General features: G+C 45.5%; 1 protein-coding gene across 2 annotated transcripts in view; it reads left to right on the forward strand.

Moving 5' to 3' along the window:
• IFT172 (intraflagellar transport 172) overlaps positions 1-14,827 on the forward strand; it is a 589,829-nt gene that overhangs the window by 209,313 nt on the left and 365,689 nt on the right. For both annotated transcript variants that reach the window (XM_069233572.1, XM_069233571.1), the window contains exons 18-19: positions 8,721-8,828; positions 11,698-11,782. In XM_069233572.1, coding sequence (XP_069089673.1) covers positions 8,721-8,828; positions 11,698-11,782 — 193 coding nt within the window. The remainder of the gene's footprint in view (positions 1-8,720; positions 8,829-11,697; positions 11,783-14,827) is intronic.

Consider the following 14,827-nt stretch of genomic DNA (forward strand, 5'->3'; position numbering starts at 1 on the left):
ATGCCACCCAAGGGACCCCTCACTCAGCACAGACACACTGCTTGCCAGCTTGTGTGCGCTGGTGAGAACAAAACGAGTAAGTCGACATGGCACTCCCCTCAGGGTGCCATGCCAACCTCACACTGCCTATGCAGTATAGATAAGTCACCCCTCTAGTAGGCCTTACAGCCCTAAGGCAGGGTGCACTATACCATAGGTGAGGGCACCAGTGCATGAGCACTGTGCCCCTACAGTGTCTAAGCCAAACCTTAGACATTGTAAGTGCAGGGTAGCCATAAGAGTATATGGTCTGGGAGTCTGTCAAACACAGACTCCACAGCACCATAATGGCTACACTGAAAACTGGGAAGTTTGGTATCAAACTTCTCAGCACAATAAATGCACACTGATGCCAGTGTACATTTTATTGTAAAATACACCCCAGAGGGCACCTTAGAGGTGCCCCCTGAAACCTAATCCAACTACCCGTGTAGGCTGACTGGTTCTAGCAGCCTGCCACACTTGAGACATGTTGCTGGCCACATGGGGAGAGTGCCTTTGTCACTCTGTGGCCTGTAACAAAGCCTGCACTGGGTGGAGATGCTATCCCCTCCCCCAGGCAGGAGCTGTAACACCTGGCGGTGAGCCTCAAAGGCTTACCCCCTTTGTTCCAGCACCGCAGGGCACTCCAGCTAGTGGAGTTGCCCGCCCCCTCCGGCCACGGCCCCATTTTTGGCGGCAAGGCCGGAGGAGATAATGAGAATAACAAGGAGTCGTCACTGGCCAGTCAGGACAGCCCCTAAGGTGTCCTGAGCTGAAGTGATTCTAACTTTTAGAAATCCTCCATCTTGCAAATGGAGGATTCCCCCAATAGGGATAGGAATGTGACCCCCTCCCCTTGGCTACTAACCCCCCAGACCTAAGCCCCCCCTTAAATTTAGTATTTAAGGGCTCCCCAGAACCTAAGAATTTAGATTCCTGCAACTTACCGAAGAAGAAGACTGCTACGCTGAAAAACCCCTGCAGAAGAAGAATGAAGACACCAACTGCTTTGGCCCCAGTCCTACCGGCCTGTCTCCTGCCTTCTAAAGAAACCTGCTCCAGCGACGCTTTCTCCAGGACCAGCGACCTCTGAATCCTTTGAGGACTGCCCTGCTTCAAGAGGAACAAGAAACTCCCGAGGACAGCGGCCCTGCTCCAAAAAGACTGCAACTTTGTTTCAGAGGAGCAGATTTAAAAACCCCTGCAATCCCCGCAAGAAGCGTGAGACTTGCAACACTGCACCCGGCGACCCCGACTCGACTGGTGGAGAAACAACACCTCAGGGAGGACCCTCCGGCGACTCCGAGACTGTGAGTAACCAAAGTTGTCCCCCCTGACCCCCCACAGCGACGCCTGCAGAGGGAATCCCGAGGCTCCCCCTGACCGCGACTGCCTGACTCTAAAATCCCGACGGCTGGAAAAGACCCTGCACCCGCAGCCCCCAGGACCTGAAGGATCGGAACTCCAGTGCAGGAGTGACCCCCAGGAGGCCCTCTCCCTTGCCCAGGTGGTGGCTACCCCGAGGAGCCCCCCCTTGCCTGCACCGCTGAAGAGACCCCTTGGTCTCCCATTGATTTACATTGCGAACCCGACGCTTGTTTGTACACTGCACCCGGCCGCCCCAGTGCTGCTGAGGGTGTACTTTTTGTGTGAGCTTGTGTCCTCCCCGATTCCCTACAAAACCCCCCTGGTCTGCCCTCCGAAGACGCGGGTACTTACCTGCTGGCAGACTGGAACCGGGGCACCCCCTTCTCTCCATTGAAGCCTATGCGTTTTGGGCACCACTTTGAACTCTGCACCTGACCGGCCCTGAGCTGCTGGTGTGGTGACTTTGGGGTTGCTCTGAACCCCCAACGGTGGGTTACCTTGGACCCCAATCTTAACCTCGTAGGTGGTTTACTTACCTGCAAAAACTAACATTACTTTACCTCCCCCAGGAACTGTGAAAATTGCACTGTGTCCACTTTTAAAACAGCTTATTGTGTTTTATGTAAAACGTATATATGCTATTGTGATTATTCAAAGTTCCTAAAGTACTTACCTGCAATACCTTTCAAATGAGATATTACATGTAGAATTTGAACCTGTGTTTCTTAAAATAAACTAAGAAAAGATATTTTTCTATAACAAAACCTATTGGCCTGGATTTGTCTCTGAGTGTGTGTTCCTCATTTATTGCCTGTGTGTATGTACAACAAATGCTTAACACTACTCCTGTGATAAGCCTACTGCTCGACCACACTACCACAAAATAGAGCATTAGTATTATCTCTTTTTGCCACTATCTTACCTCTAAGGGGAACCCTTGGACTCTGTGCAAACTATTCCTTACTTTGAAATAGTGCATACAGAGCCAACTTCCTACAGTAGGGAGCTGTACTTGCCCCACTTGGCACTTTTCTTAGGGAGGTTTCTGGACTTTTCCTACAAGTATTTTGTGCTTTGTTCTGCTGGAATGCAGGTCTTAATATACATTTGAATGACTTTCTCACCACAGGGTAGATTCAAGCACAATTAAGAGACCATTTCCTTGATTTGAGTGTTGCGCTGCAGTGTTACTTCATCTCCTTGGACTTGTGTACATTTTCAGCTCTCTTGGACTGGGGCAAATAAGTTCCCTGTTGTGGTCCCTCCATTAATAGTTTCTTACTGCTATGGGAGTCTTACGAAATATAAGGAAACAGCATTAGGAGCATTGTGTGTGATGAATTGTACATCTTGCCACAGATCCTTATTGGCCACCTCTCTGTAAATTACCTTGTGCTATGTTGTTTGGCCTTTTCCAGTTATGTGGCTCAGGTAAAGTATGTGAACTGATGTCTGTGACAGTCGATTTTACTCTGTGAGTGACTGTGGCACTTCAGCAAACGCTAACAGTGCTGTTCTGAGTGTGAAGTTAGTACTTCATCACTGTATTTATTTCTCCAAGTAACATTTCTTTATTTTACTCCTCGGAGATGGTCTTCAGCATCTTTCGGCTGGGTGATGGAATAGAATATCTCTTTGTAGGTTACCCTCAAAAAGCAGGTTGTCTAATGACTGAGGTCTGGATTCATGTTAGTGTCCATGGTACTTTGCTCAGGTCTGAAAAGTCTTTCTACACAATGATGTGCTTGTGTTCTTGTCAGGAAAATGTTACTCCTAATATTATAAAGAATGTAATATTTTAGCTAAAACAAATGGCAAAACCCCAAACCCTGCCCTGTTCCATATTCATAAATAACAAGGTGATGGAAACATGTGAATTAATCCCAGCCACTGGTGATTGCCCCAGGCTGCATTCCAGACCATCTTTTCTTTGCCCACTGGGCCATTCTAGATAGAGACCCGCCTACTGCAAATCAGTCTTGGTCCTGCTCCAGTAGGAATAGTCCATCCTGAACTGTCACGCCAGGTCCCCTCCAAATGTGAACACAAGCAACCCCAGACCGGTTTTGACCTACTCAGGTCATGCCAGTGAGAGATAGTTTGAGTCCTATGGTACAGTGAGCAAGGGATCCATGTCTGGGCCTAGCCATCACAGTAGGGTTTCTACTGCAAAAACAAGGTGAAGGAAGGAATATTGAATTAATCTCAGCTGCTTTTTTGCCACATGTGCTATTCTAGACAGAGACCTGCCTTATGCAAATCAGTCTTGGCCTTTGTAGGAGAGCCGCCTGGTTTGTAGTGGGTACCTAAGGTACTTACACCTTATACTAGGTCCAGTTATCCCTTATTAGTGAAATGTAGTCAGTGTCTAGCACCTAGGCTGTCTAGAGGTAGCTGTAGCAGAGCTGAACTAGGAGACATGCAAAGCTCTTGCAATACCACTGTAGTCACACAGTACTCACACACATGGAAGAACATACTGAGTGTTACAAAAATAAAGGTACTTTTATTTTGGTGACACAAATGCCAAAAATACCTTGGAGACTATACTCCCTTAGGAGGTAAGTAATATACACAATATACACAAAAGTATACAAAAACAGGTAAGTACACAGCCAGAAAACAGTGCAAACAGTGCAAATAGTGAAAATCATACTAGGTTGCAGTGGGGCTAGGGGGAAAACAAATCATATACTAAAATAGTGGAATGCGAAAGTCTGCTTCCCCTGTAGGCAAGTGTAGTGTGTAGAGTGTAAGAAAACAGGAAAGGTAAGTAATAGACCCCGCCCCACAGCCCAGGAAACCAGGAGTAGATCACAATACGGCGGAGAACCACTCGGGAAGCTGTGCGTCGCAGGATGGAGTGCTGGGGGTCTAAGCTGTGCTAAGCACGAAGAACTTCTTGGAAGGTCGCACACAAGCCTTGGCAACTGCAAGAGACAGAGTGCACAGGGGTACTGTCTTGCGTGGAGAGGCAAGCTCTTACCTCCACCAAAGTTGGACAGCTGGACCTTGGGACTGTCGGGGTCACTTTAGTCCACCACCCGTGTGGCTGGATCCATGCTCGTCTGGAGAGGGGACCCAGGCCACCGGTCATCGCTGATGAGAGGTGCCTGCTGAAGCAGGGAAGTGACTTTGTCATTCCGATGGAGATTCCTTCGGTTCCTCTGGTGCAGGCTGACGACAGGCAGTCCTCGGAGGATGCACGACCTGGAAACAGTTGCAGTTGCTGGCAGGAGCTGAAGATACAATGTTACAGAAGTTGTCATTGCTTCTTAGTTGCAGTTTGTAGAGTTCCTGGAGGGTTCAGCTGCGGTTCCGTCGGTAGAAGATGACGTAAAGGATGCGGAGGATTCCTGCTGGAGTCTTGCAATCCGAATCTGAAGAAACACCCAGAGGAGAGACCCTAAATAGCCCTGAAAGGGGGATTGGTCACCTAACCAGGTAAGCACCTATCGGGGGAGGGTTCTGATGTCACCTGCTGGCATTGGCCACTCAGATGCTTCCAGAGTGCCACACCACCTTTGAATCCAAGATGGCAAAACCCAGGGACACTCTGGAGGAGCTCTAGGCACCAGCCATAGGGTGGTGATGGACAGGGGAGTGGTCACTCCCCTTTCCTTTGTCCAGTGTTGCGCCAGAGCAGGGACTGGGGGTCCCTGAACCGGTGTAGACTGGATTATGAAGGAGGGCACCATCTGTGCCCTTCAAAGCATTTCCAGAGGCCGGGGGAGGCTACCCCTTCCATGCCTGTGACACCTATTTCCAAAGGTAGAGGGTGTAACACCCTGCTCCCAAAGGAAATCCTTTGTTCTGTCTTCCTGGGGTTGAGCTGCTCAAGCAACAGGAGGGCAGAAACCTGTCTGCGAGGTGGCAGCAGCTGGGGCTGCCCTGAAAACCTCAGAAGGCTGGTTTGGCAGTACTGGGGGTCCACTATGGAGCCCCCAGAGTGCATGGAATCATACACCCAATACTAGAATCACCATTGGGGTATAATTCCAAGATGTTAGACACATTACATGACCATATTTGGAGTTACCACTGTGAAGCTGGACATAGGTAAATGGCATCCCCGCACTCACGAAGTCTGGGAAAATGGTCCTGGATGATGTGGGGGCACCTCTGCTAATGCTGGGGTGCTCTCACACACAGGTACCCTGCACCTAGCCTTCAGGGCTGGAAGGCCAGACGCATAGGTGACCTATAAGTGACCTGGTGCAGTGTAAATGGCAGTGAAACGGTGCATGCACCATTTTGCACAGACTGCAATGGCAGTCCTGTAGAAGCCTTTGCATGGGCTCCTTATGGGTGGCAAAAGTAATGCTGCAGCTCATATGGGTCCCTTGGAACGCCAATGCCCTGGGTACCTAGGTACCATATACTAGGGACTTGTAAGGGGTGACTAGTATGACGATTTGGAGTGAAATACTGGGTTACAAGTATGTAGTGATCATTTTAGAAACGGAGAGAGCATGAGCACTGGGGTCCTGGTAAGCAGGATCCCAGTGACACAGTCAAAACACACTGACATCAGGCAGAAATTGGAGGTAACATGCCAAAAAAAGGGGACTTTCTTAGAGCCCTGCTCCATCAGTTAGGAGCCTTCCAGCCCAAACTGCCAGGCCAGGTCCCCACCAGATTGGGAACACAAACCACCCCAGTCTCTTTTTAACCTACTTGGTATGCTCAGATGTGACAGTAGAACCAGGCTGCACCCAAGTGAAGATGGCCTATTAGGCCACACACAATCTTGGGTTGCTTGTGTTCTGGTTCAGGGAGGAACTGGCTTGACAGTTCGAGCTGGACTGCTTTTATTGGAGCACAATCAAATCTGACTTGCATATTGCTGGGTCTAATTTGAGGTGGTATGCTATGCAAAATAAAGGTGGACTGGGATGTGACCCGAGTACAAGTGGCTATGATTATTTCAAGCATTCCATCCATCGCTTTTTTATATTCCTCTGTTCCACATTCAGCCAGATAAATGAAAAGGGATATGGTGACTTTGGGTACAGCACTACCACCCCAGCAGAAGCTTGTTTTTAAGTATTTCTTAGTTGAAGACCCATCACCTCCACAGTTTTACCCAGTAATTTCCAGTACCAGGACCACACACACACATAAAGTTCCCCTTCTTTGAGCTCCTCTCTTCTGCGAAATGCTGCATCCCACTGTTCAAACTCATTAGCACCTTCCACTAGACAAGGCAGACCTGATGGGTCTTGGTAGCTCGGGATGTAAAGAGGTTTAACAAGCTGATGGATTTTTTCCTGTTTTTCACCCGACAGTCCCTTGACATATTGCCAGATCATACAGGAACCAATTCATAAAGCGCACTGCAGAGCTAGGTAGTATCTAGATGCTCAAATAGCAATATTTGTGGTCACATATTCACCTTGTTGTTCACAAAGCTTGGGTTTAGACTTGTAAATGGGTTTGCTCACATGTGAAATTGTGTCTGCGTATCGTAATTTTACTTGGGAATAAATCTTCCCAAGGAATAATTCATAGGATTTCCTTGATGGGGTCGCCTACAAGGTCTTAGCCCATTCAACCCTCTACAGACACCATTTATTTATTTTGAAATCTGCCAGCCATTGACATAATACATTCTGTGGAAATGACACATACTGTGATTTATTTTCCAGCCAATTTATTACCTATGGTACGAAATCTGGTAGCGTTCATCACAATGGAATCTGTTTTTATAAGTGACTCATTGTCCCTTCAGACACGTCCTGGCGTGATCCATGCAGACAATTCTATAGCACATCAGACAATATCTTGTAGGCACTTCCTTAAGATAAGTATGTTAAAAAGTAAGCTTCCTGTATTTAAAGGGAAAAGCTGTCAGAAAAAAAATGAAATCCGTTTGGCGTCTGGGAAATGAATGATTTGCTTCCAACCTACATGACAAGTGACATACAGAGCATGTAGCTTGGAGGGCCTCATCGCATACAAACGGCCTTGGATCTTTTTACACAAAGCACAAGTTTATCGCCAGAAAACCACTGCTAGCATTTAGTTTGCAGTAGAAACTATTGACTTTAAATAATGGTAATTTATGAATAATATTGAGGCAAATTCCGAGCAAACTGCAATTTAAATAGTTTAGCAGTGACCCAAGCCATATTCCGGGAGCTCGGCTAGTCTAGCGTTTTGGTGCTTGGCCCGTCAGCAGTCCTAAGGCGGCATATAGATTAGTTCACTGCAGGAAGAAGTCTACGGAGACTACTGTGTTCAGAGATCTTTGTTAAGAAAAGAGAAGACGGCACTTTCCACAGGAAGATTTTCTTTGCTCTGGCCCAATTCGATATTCAGCAAGAACATCTGGAGCCTATGATAAGGGCAGTGTTAAAAGCCTACAAAAAATGATTTGCGCCTCAGATCAGCATGACCTTAGATATTACTTACTGTCTTCAAAAGAGAAACGATGTTAGTATCTCTTCCCATGTGATATGGAATGTAGATCATGGGATATGTGGATTGTTTATTAGAGTGAATATGTTGCAATTAAGAGTTGTTGCAGGTGTTTGGCAGAAGATAAGTACTGGTGATAGGTTTGTTGATTTATGTGACCATGTTTTTACTATCACTACACATGTATTGTCAAATATTGAAGCCTCTTTTTTTTTTTTTTACCAGATATGGTATTTTTTCTGTGGAGAGAGTTTGTCAATTTTCAATGTATCCTGGAAATGAGATGTTATTTTTTTATAGGACTTTTACATTTTTTAAAGTTTCCTAAATTTGTATTGAAAATGATATATTTTTGTGTTTATATATTCATACACGTGGATCTCATTCGAGTTCCAATTCCATCAAAATATATTGATTTTGATAAAAGGCCTTTGGGTATTCAGTGATAATTTTGGATTCATATAGAACATTTGGGACGTTTAATAATTTCTGAAGGTGTCAGAATGTGAAAATTAATGAATAAGAAAAATGCTTATTGCCTCCTTCTATCCACTGACCAGAGACACAGGGTAGGAATGAAACCAGCCCTATACTCCTAATGGAAAGCATTTGAGAGGAGAAACAACAAAAATCAATTGAAATTATTTTGCTAAATAAGATAATTTGAACTTTTCAAATAGGTAAAAATTACTCCAGGTTGAAAATATTCAGTGTAACATTGCTGATGTAGGAATAAATCCATGGATCTGAAAAGTGAGCTGCAGTGCTACAACAAAGACAGAAAAGCATGTTGGGGTGGCATTGTAGGCCAGTGACATTCTGTCTTTACTCAGCAGGGTGTCACTCCTGTTCTGATGAAGCACGTGCAATGTTTATCTGACTTTTGATCTTCCTGAATCTCCCTTTTTTAGAGCGACTGCTTTCTTGGAGACACTGGAAATGTCCCTGGAAACTGAGGCGATGTGGAAGACTCTCAGTAAACTTGCTGTGGAGTCGAGGCACCTACACATTGCTGAGAGGTAATATTAAGAATTTCCAAAGTAGTCTGGTTTGTCCTCTGGCTTCAGTGTTAGTGTCCTAGCTGGCCTCACACACAGAAATGTGTCTACGTATCCAGTGCATCTTCTGCAGCGTGATGAGTGGGATGAGATTCCTAGATGGTGTGGCTAGAAGTGGATTCCAGAGTGCAAGAAGCTGATTACAGAGGGTAGAGGTTGGATTATGAAATGTATAGCATGTTGTCTCATAAATGTAGTTTGCAGACTTTTGATAATTGCCGATTATATTCTGAGTGTGAAAAGAAAATGTCTGACTATAAGAATAGATCTACATTTCCATGAGCAGATGCGTGATGAATTGTTGCCTGTATTCTGAAGGGTCATCTTTGTGACATAAGGTCTTGCTAAGATGTTTCAATCAGAGACTGATAAGGCAGATGCATAGAGGAATGAGGTACATACATTCAGGCCATGTAGAACTGTTGATGGTGTTGTAGGGGTGCAACATGCCCATGATCCTGAAGTGCTGTGATTTATTTGAAATCCTTCAGAGTGATCAGTAAGCATGTCTCTGCCCTGACACAGATGGATCATAAGGTTTGACAAAAGGGAGACACACGCACGGAGAGGTGTTTCCTTGATTCATTCAGAATGGGGAGTTGGCCTGGGACTTGTGTAGATTAATAATGGTCTGAGAAGAGAAGCACATGTCAAAGCTGGAGTACTGAACGACAAACCTATTCCCAGGAAGTGGCGAGAAGGCCCCTGTGAAGCGGACTGGTGTCTACCACACTCTAGAGATGCATCATGTGCTGGCTACCTACCATTGCAAGTGCATTGATGGCTGACAGTATGCTAGAGAAGGCGATTGCTGATGCAAGGCGTCCCCAACAAATCCATTTGGCAGTTACACTGTGATGTGTGGGAATTCACCAATTAGTGCCAGCTTAATGCTGTTAAACTCACTTGAAAGAATCTGTTCTTGGGCCTGTTCGGAGTATTTTATTTATAAAGAGTTAAATTGTGTTTGCTGATATATCTTGCAGTGCTTTATGGTATTTACTGGACCGATAAATGTATCCTTCGAGGATTTATGGCTTTGCATGCTTGCTTGAAGTATTCCTATCGTTAGGCAGGGAGTTCTTGGTCGGTTGTTAAAGAGCAGTGTTTGCATGAGCTCATTTGTATGTTAAACATGTTTTATTCACTCAGCAGAAAGGGTTTAGCGTTGCTGGTGGCTGGTCCTTTGTAGAAGTGATAAAAAAAAATGATGCACGTTGATGCAGCATCATATCACATGGACCTTTGCTAAAATGCTGCCAATGTTTTTTTTTTAATGCTTTAGGAAACAGGGGAGTGTGTTCTGAAGGCACGTTTCTGTGTAAAATAGTGTTATGGATCACACAGTTCTCTGCTTGTTCACTTGCTTCTTACAGTGCAGTCTGCGGTTCTTCTTGTGTCATGATGGTTTAAGGTACAGTATCTCCTCTTGTCTTTGTGAATCGTGTGGCTTAGAAAAGACCACAGAAATACATTATGCTGCTCATTTATAGATGCCCTTCTAGTGGTTTGCACATTTATGATCATTTGTGCGTCGTTTGTTGTTTGTCTTGCCCAGGGTCATATGGAAGTCAGGAGGGGTCAAAGGTAATCACGCACCTTTTAAGATTCTTCTAAAGCTCACTAAAGGCCTGAAGTGGAGCCTCTTATCTGTGATATTTCACAGCCACAAAAGGCAAAATGTCTCTGGGGTTCACTAATCCTCACTAAATTTACTTTATTGAAAAGACTCCATTGTACCCTGGGAAAAGCTGAGCAAGACGTTGGTTGTTCAGGATCACATTAATAGTCCGGATCCTTGCCGCTACACTGTGATTCTGCTGCTAAGACTGCAAACTTGCTCATGTAGCAAGGTTTCTTTGACTCTCCCTTCTACATAACAACACACAGATTACAGTGAGAGAGGTAGTTGAAGTCTCCCCTGGAATCCGTGGTCACCAGCACAGCTGCTGGTGAGTACGTGTCTTCCCTTCTCCCTTGTGGCAGCCAGTGCCCACAGTAGATCGAATACTGATACATTGGAGCTCTACTTAAACTACGTAGGCAGTGCCCCATGATAAATTATCTAAAATAATGAAGTGCTGCTAGAGATTTCGGAATCTTGGTCACTTTATGTTCATCTGAATACCATGAATGGGTTTGTGAATTGCTATAATGCAAAGATGTAGAAAGGTTTAAGATACCATGAAAACTGTTAAAAGAAAAGTGAATATTCCTTACTTTACCAAGCAGGTAATGAGAAAGTGGTCCGCATATGTGTGAAACATGTCCACTGAATTTTGGAGATGTGTTATAAATTGTTTATTGAGGATGCTGATAAGTGAATCTATTATTTCAAAGAAGAAATAAATCGAGGCTTCGAGGAAACATGTTTGTTACGTTTAACATGTTACTGTTCCCTCTAAGCTTGTGTTGATTTTGCTATGGATAACTAGAGCCTATAGAAGTCATGATTTACCCAAACCTCTGTTCAGTCCTTGTAGAATAAGATACATCCGGTATTTAAATATTCAAGACTGCACAGTGTCACGTGGAGGTTCTGTGGCGTCTAAGCGCTCTTAAGCAGTCTTGGGCTTCCGTGTACTGGAATCCCTTGGAGACTTGAAAGAATATTGTTCATGCTCTATTTTCTTGGTACCTGGCCAGTGGTTGTTTGCTTTGAGAGACATTGTTGAACATTCATGTTTTAGATGCCGCCAACATGTTCTCACTCTGAATTTCTATATCCTCGAATGCTTTACTTTGTGACCGCTTGTCTCCAATTCTGATTTCTGTTTTATTCCATCTGATTCTTGTGGAATATTCTGACCATGCCGTGTTTGCCACACAGGTGCTTTGCTGCTTTAGGGGATGTAGCAAAGGCTCGATTTCTCAATGAGACCAACGCAATAGCAGATCTGGCAGCCAAGGAATATGTAAGTTTATGAAGCTTTCTTTCATTTGTTTCACAGGTCTTACACATGTAATATTTCATTTTTAGTGGGTAAAACGTAAAGAAGAATGATTTTGTTAGAGTAATTGTACAGGCTATCTACTTGAGGATTTAGCTCTGGTAGGCGGTGAGCAGCCAAGCTGCCAGGTTCTTTGTGAATTCCTGTACACTTCCTGGGGGCAAGGGACCTTGATATGCCTAAGGAAAGAGGATCTGAGGATCCTGGTGGAAGGAATGTGTGGTGGAGATGACAATAAGAAAGGCTTCGTTTATTAAAATAGGTGCCTTGCGGACTCTGTGTAAACTATACATTCATCACGTTTTCTTATGATGAAACAATGAAGAATCGTGAGCACATATTCCATAATCCAGCACCAGTTAGGCGGTTGGCCACAGCATTTGGACTAAGCTGCCGACAGTTAATCAAGCAAATGAGTACATCAGGCTAATTACTCCTAGATGATGACATTTGCTATAGTTGCCTAAAGAGATGATGGCAAAAAGTATTTTTATTTAGTATCTTTTAAATGGTAGAAACATTATAGTGTTGTCTTGGTATCCCTATTTCCAGACTGCTGAGAATTGTTGTAACACTGAGGTCGGTAGCTGACGATCTCTCAAAAAACTATGTTACTTTACATTTTTATGTGCTATTCCCAGTGAATAAGTGCCCTCTGCAAACATTCTCCTTCCCCTGCCCATGCGGCACCACTGGTCCTCTTTTAGTTCTTGGCAGCTATCACAGGAAGCAGGACATTGCTTCTGCGATGCACCCCTTTCTAGACAGTGCATTTGTTTGCTGTGTCCCCTTCCTGTTACTTTGTTTTTTTCTATTTTTCAATTATAATGTTCTTTAAAAAACGACCTTTCCCTCCCTCGCTAGTCTTGATGTTTAAAACGAGTTTTAAGCAAGGTGTTGGGTTCAGTAACATTTCTAGTAGTTCACCCGCATAAAGCATCTGTTTTGTACCCAGGGAACTGCTTTTCAATAAGTTCTTGCCCGTGTTTCTCTGGGGTGCATCCGTGTCACTGAGAACCCGTATTGTGCTGTAGAAGGGCCTGTAATAAGGTGACAGTGGAGTTTCAAGCAGCAGAAAAGGAGTTGCAAATAGGTATGAAGAGTTTAGTTTGTAGCTGCAGGAGCGGGCTCTTTATATAGTGGCGCAAAGAGAGCTACACTGTGCAAAGATTACAGGCAAACCCCAAAGGAACTACAGAGACACAAATTAAACCCCAAATGCTCGCTCTTGTGGCAGTGTGGGCGAGCAGTTAGGCTTATCAGCGGGTACTGCTCAGCATGCAGGGCACACGCATAGGCGGTAAGTGAGAGACGCACGTAATAAAGACATTTGACAACAATTTATAAACATAACACATACTTTTTATTATATAAATTTAGATACCAAGATAACCCAAGTCAGGTGAGCACTTTTCAAGCAATTTTTTGAGTTTTCAAAAGTTGACAGTGCATTTTTCTGTAGCTGCGATGTTACTCTATGGGAAAGTAAACATCCACCGCAAACAAGTTCTTCACAGCAACTTACAGGACCAATCTTCTGGACTTAAGGTCAGTACAGGGCAGGGTCCTAGGCCACACCAAAAGGTCACCTTGGGCGGCACTGGGGCGGTGGAGTGCAGTGATGCAGTTCAGCATTGGGTGCCCCATGTAAGTCAATGGAGATTGGTCTGGTCACAAAGTTGCTACAAGGGTGGAGTGAGAGTCCAGTCTAGGTGAACCACCAAGGGGATTCAGTTCTTAAGATGCTTGCGTACATAGGGACACCAGTGGGCCTGTTCCCCTTGCTCCGGGGCCGCTGGGTGCAGAGGTGGTTTGGACCTCTGGGTTTACGTCAGGCTGCAGGCATGCACTGGGGGATCCAGACCGACCGAACCAACAAGTGGGCTCAGACCTCATGAGCCTGGGGGATGTAGGGACATCAGTGGTGCTCTTCTCCTAAGTCTGTGCGTCCAGATGCAGAGATGCAGTGGACCATCCGGTCTCTGTCTCCGGAGGCAGATGCAGTGAAGGGGAGGTCAACAGAACGAGGCTGAGGACGCCATTGGGAATTCCAGAGCGGGCAAACTCAAGGTGGGCTTAATCTCTGGAGGGCTTGGGAGCCACATTGACGCCGTTGGCCCACTTCAGCCTGGGCTAGGTGGCTCGGGTGCAGTGGTGATGTATGGCACCGGGTTTGGCGGTCCCGGGTCCTCACAGTTCTTCTTGTACGTCCCCTACATGATTGCTTCCTCTGGAGAGAGTGCATCACCCTGTCCCAGAATTCCAAATTCCACCACACACAAGATGCAGAATTCCTAAGGCTGTGTTCAATTCAGGCTGGCCACCCTAGAGGTGTGCCAAACTGGAAATGCAACACGCCTCCTACGTAGCCAATTTTCCCACCTGGCCAATTGCCAACTGGGGACCCAGGGGCAGGGGCGTTGGCACCCCCCTTCTGAGGAATGCCAGATCTGCATACCATATGCGGTGGGCCCCTTTGAAGCCTCCTGCCTTGGAATGCAGATTTGCAGTTCATCCTGTTGGGAATGGTGTGTAACAACCCTGCCAGAGCAGGCTTTGTTCCTGACTTCCCTAGCGCAAAGTTTCTTGCCCCTGGGGGTCAGAAACTCATATGTTGGTGGCAGGATGGCTAGAACTAGTCAGTTAGCCCACCAGCGGTTGGTTGGTTTTCAGGTAAGGTGTATGTATTAATAAGTCCATTGCTGGAATCGATGAGGGTTTATTAATAAGAGATGTGTGTTACCAAAAATCCCTAGTTTCAGTGAAGCCATCATGTTGCTGGGGAACTCATATTGACCAGTTTCCAGCACATGTACTTAAAATGGCTTCCCTGTTGACTCACTGTGTCTGAGAAGCGACAGAGACATAGTAGGGGCATATCTGCTCTTGCGGATATTCTCACACTTGTAATATAACGCACCCCACCTTAGGGCTGTAAGGCCTGCTGTAGGGATGACTTACACATATTACATGCAGTGTTTAGGGGGCATGGCACGCAGGTCGTGAGCA

Source organism: Pleurodeles waltl, chromosome 5, assembly GCF_031143425.1.
Source record: "Pleurodeles waltl isolate 20211129_DDA chromosome 5, aPleWal1.hap1.20221129, whole genome shotgun sequence".
NCBI classification, from domain to species: Eukaryota; Metazoa; Chordata; class Amphibia; order Caudata; family Salamandridae; genus Pleurodeles; species Pleurodeles waltl.